The sequence below is a fragment of the Rattus norvegicus genome, chromosome 10 (genome assembly GCF_036323735.1).
Source record: "Rattus norvegicus strain BN/NHsdMcwi chromosome 10, GRCr8, whole genome shotgun sequence".
Taxonomy (NCBI): domain Eukaryota; kingdom Metazoa; phylum Chordata; class Mammalia; order Rodentia; family Muridae; genus Rattus; species Rattus norvegicus.
In genome coordinates, this window is record NC_086028.1 from 83721856 (window position 1) to 83734038 (window position 12183).

A 12183-nucleotide genomic window follows, 5' to 3' on the forward strand; every position below is an offset into this window, starting at 1 on the left:
TTGAACTTAAAACCTTTGGTAAAGCAGCCAGTGCCCTTAATCCACTGAGCCATTTCTCCATCTGCTGTCTGTGTTTTGAGTGCTGGGATTACAGGTGTGAGCCAGCATGCCTGATTTATACATCCTGATTTATACATCCTTTTAAAAATTGCTTTCCAGGGATAGAGTGAACACTGGTCTTGTAAAGGGTGTGAGATGAGTTCCCAGAAGCTTCAACAGGCAATTTACAATCACTAGTAACTCCAGCCCAGCAGGATCTGACACCTTTTCTGGCCCCCAAGCACACTTTTTAAATCAGTTGTACATACCATCATGTAGATACATACAATTTAAAAGTGACAACAAAAGCACTTACCAACTGAGCCATCTCTCTAGCTCTAAGAAAAATCACTTTTGTGAGTAAACAACCAACTCTTCATTCCATATCTGTTTTTCTTAACAGGTCTTAGCTTAGTTCAGTGTACTCTAATGTACACCTTTAATGCAGTCTTTCTTTGATGGTACTGTGGACTATTTTCAAGCTCTGATAATGCTTGTGTCCCCCTCCTGTCCCTTGTCATTTCTCTTCCTTCAAAATGAAGAAGAAAGGAAAAAAGAAATGTAATGTGGCTGAGGAGATATCTTGGTTGGTAAAGTGCTTACCATACAATCATAAGGACCCAAGTTCCAAGGAAAAGCTGAGCATGTCAGTTGTGCATGCCTCTGACCCTGCACTGTGTAAGGCAGAGAAAGGTGGATATCTGGGACTCACTGGCCAGCCAAAACAATAAGCTCTAAGTTTAGTGAGACTCTTCCTCAAAATATGAGATAGAGAATGACAGAAGAGGAAGATAACCTGGATTAGGTCTTTTATCCTTCACACACCATGTGTACCTGTGAGCCAGAGTCTTTGTCCATATACATTGCATGTGTGTGTTCATGTACTCACCACCCCCCTCTCCCCTCTCTTCTTTTCCTCTCTCTCTCTTAAAAAAAAAAAAAAAAAAAAAAAAAAAAAAAAGCATACCATTTTGGAAAACGAAAAAGTTCTTGAAGCCTACTCTTTATATCAAGAATCCCTGCCTTGTATTGGGAATGTAGCTAAATTGTGGAGCATTTACCTAGTATACATGAGGCCCTGGGTTTGGTTTTTTTGTTTTTATGCTACTGGTGAACAGAATTATAAACCTGGAGGGTTTTGTTTTGAGAACAGGGTTTCATATATGCCCTGGCTGTTTAACTCTGTGTAGCTAAGGACAGCCTTTAATTTCTCTACCACAATTGTTTATGTGGTACTAGGGATTGGGCTCAAACCCATGGTTTTGTTAGACATGGTGGTGTTTGCCTTTAATCTGAGTGCTTGTGAGACGTGTAGCTTCAGGGCCATACTGCTCTACATATTAGGTTCCAGGTCAGCCAGGGGTATATTGTGAGATCCCTCTTTAAAAACAAAAACATAAAAACCCAGGGTCTTATTCATGCTAGGCAAGCACACTCCCAAGTGAGCTACATCCTCAGCTTATAAACTTAGTATTTCATGTAATGATATGGGTATGAGGGGCTGGGAGATGTTTTTGCTCTTCCAGAGGTCCAGAATTTGATTCCCAGCAACCATATAGTGGCTCACAACCATCTCTAATGAGATCCATTGCCCTCTTCTGAGAGTGACAGTGCGCTTATATACATAAAATAAGTAATTTTTAAAAATTATATTGGTATGATAAATTCCAAATTGTTTATAACTATTTTTAGTGTGCTGCTTTCATTCTAAATTCATTTATAAATTTAGAAGCTTTGATTAAATGATTGTACTTCTGATTTATTTTTGTAAATTATTAGCAGCAGCATCATATGCTTACATGTAGTGTTCAGAGGACAAATTTTGGGAATTGGTTCTCTGATAATGGACTCTGGGGATGAAACTCAAGTTGTGAGGCTTGCAAGGCAAGTACTTTGAAAAAACACTGAGCTATCCTGACAACATTTTAAAATTATTTTTACTTAAAATGTTCTCTATTTATCTTTTTTTTTTTTTTTTTTTGTCTATGTGTGAATCTGAACCTAAGTTTATGCGACATGTACGTGGGTGCCCATTGAGACCAGAAGGTGCCAGATCTTCAGGAGCTACAATTATAGGCACTTGTGATTTGTGCTCAGGAGTCATTGGCAGCCTATACCTGTTAGGCCAACCTGGTCTGCATAGTCAGTCCCAGGCCTTTCTCACAAAAGGGAGTAGGGAGGGTAGAGCTAGAGAGATGGCTCAAAGGACCCTCACTGGCTTCCCAGAACTCGCATGTCATTTTATAACCATCTGTAACTCCAGTTCCAGTGGACTCAGTACCAGCTTTTGGCCTCTGCAGGCATCAGGCAAGGATAAAGACTCACAATTTATAACAAATGGTCATGGTTATCTTATTATACAATATAAAACTAGAATAGATAGCTGATTGGATTTGGCCTAGGGTCTTTAATTGTTAATAGACTTTGATTGTGACATACAAGTAATATAAATTAATGGTTGCAATTCTCTCAGAATGTAAATTGTTCACATAACAGTAGTATAGGAATCCAGATTTATCTCCAGTGGTATTGTGTATCATTAGAAAGGGAAATTATTTTTATTATTCTAATTTAGGTCCTTTTTCTATAAAATTAAGAGGTTGTTCCAGAGAGGCATGGTTAACTTCAAATTATATTCAAATTTGAAGATTGTTATGTCAACATTTAAAATTTTCTTTTTGTTATATAGGTGCCTTTTACCTTGTATTTGAATATATGGACCATGACTTAATGGGACTGCTAGAATCAGGTTTGGTGCACTTTTCTGAGGACCATATCAAGTCATTCATGAAACAGCTAATGGAAGGACTGGATTACTGTCACAAAAAGAATTTCCTCCATCGGGATATTAAATGTTCTAACATTTTGCTGAATAACAGGTAACATAGTAACCAAATAAGACTAACCACTTTTCCCCTTTTTGATTTGTCTAGATAGTTAGGATTATAAGTAGTACAACTTTTTTCTCTTTGCATGAATGTTCAATGTGTTCTTTTTTTCTTTACCTTCCTCTTTACCTCCCTCTTCTATCCTCTTTCCATTTTAATGTTAGAAGTAACAAAATAGGATTACAAATATTTTTTAATTGCTAACATTCTAGGGGATTGATCTACTAGAGAATATACCATATAGTCAATAAATAGTGTTGTTACCACAGCAAATTTAAATATACATCAGGTTCTTAATGTTCTGTAGTGGGAAGAAACAGGCCTGCCTCTTTAGGTACACTCAAGGCTGTCAGCTTTTTTCCTTTCAGAGGAAGATCTTACCTTAACCTAGGAGCGCGCGAGCGCGCGCACGCACGCACACACACACACACACACACACACACACACACACACACACACAGCCAAGAACACACGCAAGCACACACATACGCTTAAATATGCATGGTGGTTGTGTTAGGAGATGGAATAAACAGCCAGGCAGGATTACCTGAAGTTATCTTAAAAAGAAATTATTTTCAAATTAGACACTGTCACTGTCTTCAGACACACCAGAAAGAAGGCATCGGATCTCATTACAGATGGTTGTGAGCCACCATGTGGTTGATGGAAGAGCAGTCAGTGCTGTTAACCGCTGAGCCACCTCTCTAGCCCCTAAATTTTAACACTAAAATTTTGGTAGCATACACTGTGCAGTTGAGTTTAGTAGTAGAGCTAACCCATTTATTAATGTTCAATTCAGTAAGTATGTTAGGTTGTTGCTTGTTTTAGACAGGGTTTCAGTCTAACTCAGGTGTCTTTGAACTATAATATTCACAGCCTCCCAAGTGCTGTGATTAAAGGCACCCACCACCACACTAGACCCATGTTTGTTTGTTTAATTTAGAATTACCTAGACTATTCAGTTTTGAAGAATAAATAGAAATTTATCAGAAAGACTGACAATGATGAAGCAAAATCTCTGCAGAAAATACTGCTTATACAAAAGCATATACATTGGCTGGAGAGATGGCTCCGAGGTCAAGAGCACTGACTGCTCTTCCGGAGGTCCTGAGTTCAATTCCCAGCAACTACATGGTAACTCACAACCATCTGTAATGGCATCTGATGCCCTCTTCTGGTGTGTCTGGAGAAAGTGATGGCATACTCACATACATTTAAAAAAAAAAATCTTTAAACCAAATTCATGTGTGCTATCATATTTGGTACTGGCTGAGAAAATAATGTGTCCTTAAGTCAGGCATGGTGGCAGAAGCTGGTATATCTCTTGAGTTTGAAGCCAACCCAATCTACATAATGAGACCATGTCTGAATATTAAAATGAGTAGAATCCAAAGGAGATGGCTAAAGAGATAGGAATAAGATAAGGAAAATAATGACTACAGTATAATCATATTTCCAAAGGGAGTAATCATAGATGTCAGATTACAAATTATAACACTTGGAAAAAATTTTGCCAAATAAAGATCAGAGGTGACATTTGTGTGAGAGGTAAGGAATATGCAGCACAGTAAAGGGATGAAAATATAATGGGATGGAGATTCTAAAGACATAAAACCATTGAGCACTTGAAGAATATGTTTGAAGACATTGTGTTTATGTCATAATGAATAAAAATAATAGTAGGTGTTTTTGTTGTATTGTCTATGCCAAATTTTTACAATACATCCACATAGGAGTTTCAGGCTCCCCTGACTTATAAGACCTTTTTTTTTTTTTTTAAAGATTTATTCATTTATTATATATAAGTACACTGTAGCTGTCTTCAGATACACCAGAAGAGAGCATCAGATCTCTTTACAGATGGTTGTGAGCCACCATGTGTTTGCTGGGAATTGAACTCAGGACCTCTGGAAGAGTAGTCGGGTGCTCTTAACCACTGAGCCATCTCTCCAGCTCACTTAAATGCGCTATGAATATAGCCTAGTGTTAGAGTTTTTGCCTAGCTTATGTGAGGTTCTAAGTTCAATTCCAGCACCACAGAAAATAAATAAGGGACAGTGAGATGGAACTTGTTGTCAATTATAGTGAGAGTTCAATTCCCAGAACTCAAATGATGGAGTATACTGACTGTTGCAAGTATTTCTTTGAGCTGCACACTCAGAATGATAGTGCTTGATTTAATGTAAAATTTTGTTGCTATTACTTGTTTTTTATATTCTGTTCATGGGTTTGGGGAACATTTCCAAGATAGCCTCTTCTCTTTACTCTCTTGACTTTTGTCTTACCTGAGCTATCATGTCCCTCAGATACAGTTAGCCCCCCATATTCTCCAAATGTAGCAAGGCTATAAATATTAAAATGGGTACAGAAATTTATAGATTAGCATAATTCTGAGTAGTTCATGTTTTTAAGTAATTCTCCCAATTTTGTGTTTAATTTTATTAAAATAGTACTTGACATTTCTATGTACTGAGGAATGGAAGTTCAGTAGTGGAGCACTTAATATGCTCAAGTATTTGAGTTTATTACCTAGTACTATAAGAGATGGAAAGAGGGAGAGAATGGGAGAATTAGACAGTCACTACTGAGTATAGTCAGAAGTGATCTGATCCCTTTAAAGGAGTGTCTCAAGCTGCATGGTAGTGCAGAGGCACAAATATTATGTTTGAAACAACCTTTCCATAGCAACATATAGTCTCAAAATTAATAGTGATGGTGGTGGTGGTGGTGGTGGTGGTGGTGGTGGTGGTGGTGGTGGTTAGGGTGGTGATGGTGGTGGTGGTGGTGGTGGTGGTGGTGGTGGTGGTGGTGGTAGTAGTAGTAGTAGTAGTAGTAGTAATAGAAGAAGAAGAGGAGGAGGAGGAGGAGGAGGAGGAAGAAGAAGAGGGGGAAGAGGAGGAGGAAGAGGAGGAGGAGGAGGAAGAAGAAGAAATAATAATAATAATAATAATAATAATAATAATAGAGTAATTGTCAAATTATAGTTCTCAGACCAGCTCTAATGGTATCATGGATGAGCTTGTTAGAAATGCATATTCAGAGCCAGGTATAATGGCTCATGCCTATAATTTCAGCAATTGTGATGGTGGTATTGGAAGATTACTATGAATTTGAGGCCAGCCCTAATTCAGGCTCTGTGCCTACCTGGGTATCAAAGGAGATGCCTTCTCAAAAGAAGAGAAAAGAAAAGTAAAAGAAATACAGACTTAGATTGGGTAGAGTACTTGCATAGTATGTATGGGGTTCTGGGTTCAGTCCTCAGCACCATGAGGAAAAAAACTGAATTTATCATTTATTGGAATGAAACTCAGGCAAGCTTTTTGGGGTTTTTGTTTTGTTTTTGTCTTGTTTTTGTGTAGTGTAAGGGATCAAACTTAGGGTCTTAGACTTGCATGCTTTTCTACTAACCTACATCCCCAGTCTTTGGTGGTTTGATACAGGCTCTTATCCTGAAGCTCAGGTTGGCCATGAACATGAACCTCTTGCCTCTGTTTCCCTAGTGTTAGGATTAAAGGTGTGTGACATTATGCCTGGCTTAAGTATCTGTCTTTAACATTAGGTATTGCTGTAACACATATACTAGGCACAGATGCCTACCACACAATGAGTATTTAAAGGCTAAGTGTAGTGGTGTACGTCTTTTTTTTTTTTTTTTTTTTTTTTTTCCTTTCTTTTTTCGGAGCTGGGGACCGAACCCAGGGCCTTGCATTTGCTAGGCAAGCGCTCTACCACTGAGCTAAATCCCCAACCCCAGTGGTGTACATCTTTAATCTGAGCACAAGGATGATTGATCTCTGTGACTTCAAGGCCAACATGGCCTACAGAGTGAAGTTGAGGTCAGTGATATGTGGTAAAATTCTGTCTCAAAATAAAACAGTAGGGGTTGGGGATTTAGCTCAGTGGTAGAGCGCTTGCCTAGCAAGCGTAAGGCTGTGGGTTTGGTCCCCAGCTCCGAAAAGAAGAAAAAAATAAAAAAAATAAAAAATAAAAAAAATAAAACAGTAATAAATAAAAAGAAGTAAATGTTTAGAGCTGGCATGGAAGATGCATACCTATATATATGTATCCTAGTTCTTGGCAAGGTTGAAGTGAGATGATTGTTTTAAGAGTTGGGGACCAAGCTGGGTACTATATGTAAACACCATGGTAAAAAAAAAAAAATGAGAATTCAAATCCATATATGTAATAATAGCTAAAAGAAAAATATTGTGGGGCACTACAAATGTGTCTGGATAATTTAAATTGGGGAGGATAATCATTAATAGAAGTATGATCAGGCATCAAAAATAATTTTTATAATTCTTTTAGCTCTTTAATTGGCATTTAAGTTTCCAAGTGTAGTTTGAGGGCTGCTATTTTTACTTATGAAAATAATTTGTTTGTTTGTTTGTCTTACAGTGGGCAAATCAAACTGGCAGATTTTGGCCTTGCTCGGCTCTATAACTCTGAAGAGAGGTAAGACATTCATCAAAATCACATATGAGGTTTACTTATGAACTGTGATTTAAGGCCAACTTTGACATAATAAAAAACAGTATCTCAAAAAAAATATTTTTTTTAGTTAAAACTGAGGGTGGGAATTAGAGAAGAGTCTTTAATTTTCTGATACTCTCAAATTCTACAAATTATAGTGACTGTTAAAATTCCCTAATTATTTGAATTGCTACATAGTTCTTATTTGGTTGGTTTGTTTTTATATTTTTTGGTTGTTTTTGTTACACTTGAAGTTCTAAAATTTAACGCTAAACCAAGCTGGCCTTGACTTCACAGCAGTACACCTGCCTCTGTCTGCAGAGTGCTGGAATTTAAAGGCATGAGCCACAATCCCCCTCATTCTGTTGTTGTTGTCTGTTTGTTTAAAGACTGCTTTGTTCATCACCCATTTGACTGCATAGGTATCAAATCCACCTAAAGCTAGAGTTGTGTGTATTTGTGTACATACATTTATGTCTTGAGTGTCTTCCACATGTATTGGGGAAGGGGTGCTGGCATTAAGTGAATTTGCCATCACAAGGTTTTAGATACTATCTGAATTCTTATTATTATTATTATTTTTTTTTTTTTGGTTCTTTTTTTTTTGGAGCTGGGGACCGAACCCAGGGCCTTGCACTTCCTAGGCAAGTGCTCTACCACTGAGCTAAATCCCCAACCCCATACTATCTGAATTCTTCAATCAGCCTTCAACAGAAATAAGTTAACCCAGATTTGATTAGAAGTGAGTGCTTCATCTTTTACTCATGTCCAGCTTACTTTTGGCCAATTTACTATTGGAATTGTTTTAACAATCTCATTTTCAATTGGCAGCTATTTTTTTTTTTTTGTTAGTGTTTAGTTACCTATGAAAAATATGCAAAAAACATTACCCACCCAAATTTATATTCTGATGGTTTTACTTTTCAGTCGCCCTTACACAAACAAAGTCATTACTCTGTGGTATCGACCTCCAGAGCTGCTTCTTGGAGAGGAAAGATACACACCAGCCATTGATGTTTGGAGCTGTGGGTAAGACTGTCTTAACCTTTTGTCTGTAACTCATAACATGTACTGTTTCCTCTTTATATTAGCTACTTGTCTTTTTTAAGTGTATGCACACTTACACACATACATAAACATAAATGAGAATGAATCTCATTTAAAAAATAACAACAAAAAACATGAAACAAGTAGTCGAGCTGGCTTCGGTCTGTCCAGGCTGGTAATACTTCTGTCTCAGCCCACAGTTAACTAGGATTGCAAGCATATATCACTATGTCCAGCTTATCTCAAGTCTTTTCATTAATATCCTCCTTCCATCCCTTAATTTTCATGTTTCCTCATAATCTGCTTAGAGAAAACGAGATCATTTTTTTCTGTAGATGTCTCATAGTCTGAGTTTGAATTATTGTTGCCACTGTCATAAAAACAAAAATAATATTTGTCTGCATCATGTGAAGTCTTGCAGAAAGGCTAATTATTTTGTTGACCAGTTTTCAAAGTAGTGAGGTGGTTTTCTACTGTTCTCTTAAAATGACCAGTGAAAAGATTTGGCTTATTGGATGTTTGATTATTAGGTTCATTAGAAACTGTGGTAGACTTGCATATTTGATATCTTTTTTTTTTTTTTTTTTTTTTGGTTCTTTTTTTCGGAGCTGGGGACTGAACCCAGGGCCTGTGCTTCCTAGGCAAGCGCTCTACCACTGAGCTAAATCCCCAACCCCGCATATTTGATATCTTTTAACAGACACACACACAGATGGGGGGGGGGGGAGCAAGCGCACAGACGCATATGCCAAGTGTATTTTCAAGTGCCCACGCAAACTAGAAGAGTTTCCAATCTCCCAGAGCTAGAATTTGTAACAGGTGGTTGTGAGATGCATGACATTGGTGCTGGGAACCAAACTCTGATCTTAGTCAAGAATAGCAAGTTTTGAACACCTTCTAGCTATCTTTCCAGTGTTCATCATAGTAGTTCTTGTTCACATTGCCTGAGCTTTGTCTAGTCTAAACTTCATCAGGCTAGTTTTTGAGTTCTCTTGATACATTGTTGATAATCTTTAACAGTCTTTCTTGTTTTCTTATTCTCCTCTTTTGTCTGCAGTCAGCCATTTTTCTTCAGGAGAGTTCTTTTTCTTTTTAATCTGTTTCCTCTTACCTCCTTTTTTTTTTTTTCTTCCTTCTTTCCTTTTGATTTTTCTACTCAGGATCTCTCTAGCCCTGTTTATCTTGGTTTACTCTATAGCCCAGGATGGTTTCATATTGTGGCAATCTTTCTGCCTCTTCCTCCAAAATGATGGGGTATTAAGTGTACACCAACATGGACACTCTGAATGAGAGTTTTCTTTAAGACAAGGTCACATTTAGCCCAGGCTACCATCATACTCAATATTATAGCCCAAGATGACCTTCAACTCCTAAGTCCCTTCCATCCATGTGTTGGGATTATAGACATGTATACTCTTCCTGGCTTGAAAATGAAATTTAAAATGTGCATTTTGTGTGTTAAGGATTAAAATGTTTTTATTTTTATTCTTTCAAGACAGGGTGTCATTATATAGCCCTGGCCATCCTAGAAATTGATATATTGACTAGGCTGAATCCCTTGAATTCATAGGGATTCACCTGGCTCAGCCACCCTGCTCCCTCAGATGCTGGGTTTTAAAGCATGTACCACTCACTATGCCAGGGGCCTAAATATTTTAAATGCCTCTATCAGTTATTTATTTGTATATGGTGTCACAAACTGGCCTTGACCCTTGTTAGCATATATACCTCCTAAAATAGCATGTCATCTTTCTTATTCTTTTCTTTTCCTTTTTCTTATTTTAATTTTTTTTTAAAGCTTGATTTTTATGTATACAAATGCTCTATCTGCATGTACTTTTACATGCCAGAAGAGGGCATCAGAACTCATCACAGGTAGTTGTGAGCCACCGTGTGATTGCTGGGACTTGAACTGAGTACCTTTGGAAGAGCAGTCACTGAGCCATCTCTCCAGCCCATCTCCCATTCTTTTTTTATTCCTCTATTGTAAGTCTTTTAAGAAGAGTGCTACAGTTTTTATTTTTAAAATTTAACATGATGGTAGCTTACCGAAATCAAATGATACTTTAGTTAAGTTTTAATGACTCAAAGTAGATATATTTATATTCAACAATACTAGCCCAAGTTATAGCTAAGCTAGAAAGTTAACAACCCTGTAAGATATATGAGGAAGATCTAGAGGCGGGAAAATCAAGAGTTCAGGGTCAGCGCTAAAGAGATGGCTCAGAGATTAAGAACATTCCCACCCCACTGCCTGGAAAAAAAAATTCAAGGTCTTCCTGGGCTTCTGGACAAGTTTGAGAACCCTGTCTCCAAACGTTTTAAACAAACCTAGCTATTCCTTTGGGATTTTCTTTCATTGTTGTACAATTTTGCTAGTTGGTATAAAACTATTTATATGTTGATTTTTACAGTTAATATTGGAAACAAACCTTATTTCTAACTTTTCTACCTCAAAACAGGATAGACACTACAAAAGCTAATAAAATAAATTATAGGTGAAGTGAAAATTAGGCCACTTGATGGCAGTAGAATGGTGCGTGGTAGCACACCCTTAATTCTAATCCCTGGGAGGCAGAGGCAGGTGTGTCTCTTTGATCAAGGCCAAACTGGTCTACATGGCAATTAAAGCACGTTAGGTATACATAGTGAGACCCTTTCCCAAAAAACAAAAGAGGAGGAGGAAGGAGAAGATAGAGGACTCAGGCCAGTAAAGTGCTCAGTGATGAATAGCTCTTGATGCTGTTGCTAAGGGTTGGTTTCCAACAATCACAAGGAACCTGACAACCATCCTTAACTCCAGTCCCAGAGGATCTGATGTCTCTGATATCCATGGGTATGTGCTTATACATGCAAATAACCCAGACACATACATATTTGTATAACTGAAAATAAATATCTTAGGGACTAGAGAAATGGCTCAGTTCTCAGCACATAGATAATTTCAGCCAAGGGGTAAAATACACGAAGTAGATATATAAATAATAAAAAAAATCATTTTGTCATTATGATCAAAATATATAAAATTCTCAAAGAATTAGTAAATGAAATTGCCATGTAGAAGCCCAGGGTGGTGGCAGGGGCCTGAAATTCCAATATTTTATAGGTAGAGGCGGGAGAATTGGGAGTTTAGGTCCAGCCCAGTCTACATGAGACTGTGTATGTGTTCCCAAGACACAACAAAACGTATATTAATTAGCACCACTCTAGTATTACTTTAAAAAAACAAAACAAAACTCTTTTTTTTTTTTAAGATTTATTTATTTATTATATATAAATACACTGTAGCTGTCTTCAGATACACCAGAAGAGGGCATCAGATCTCTTTACAGATGGTTGTGAGCCACCATGTGGTTGCTGGGAATTGAACTCATGACCTCTGGAAGAGCAGTCGGGTGTTCTTAACCACTGAGCCATCTCTCCAGCCCCAACAAAACTCTTTTGAATACAGTATCCCTTTATGTATCTCCTGGCTGTCCTAGAAGGCTTTATGTAGACTAGGCTGACCTCCAACTTACAGAGATCCATATAACCATAATAAATTACCAAATTAAATAAAATTTACATAGCTGAACATAGCATGCATATAATTCTATGTCAAATCATAGAGAAGGATTATTCCAATTTCAAGGTCAACCAGAGAGCTGTATCCAAAAGCAAGTTTAACATTCCTGCAGAATAACTTTATACTATATAGTAGTGCCTTAGTCTACATTTCTACTCCAGTTCTATTCTA

The 12183-nt window shown here is 37.4% G+C and overlaps 1 protein-coding gene across 10 annotated transcripts in view; it reads left to right on the plus strand.

The window, feature by feature from the left end:
• Positions 1–12183, plus strand: part of Cdk12 (cyclin-dependent kinase 12) — a 96503-nt gene that overhangs the window by 24682 nt on the left and 59638 nt on the right. For all 10 annotated transcript variants that reach the window (XM_063268383.1, XM_063268381.1, XM_063268382.1 and 7 more), the window contains exons 6-8: positions 2729–2918; positions 7326–7382; positions 8328–8429. In XM_063268383.1, coding sequence (XP_063124453.1) covers positions 2729–2918; positions 7326–7382; positions 8328–8429 — 349 coding nt within the window. The remainder of the gene's footprint in view (positions 1–2728; positions 2919–7325; positions 7383–8327; positions 8430–12183) is intronic.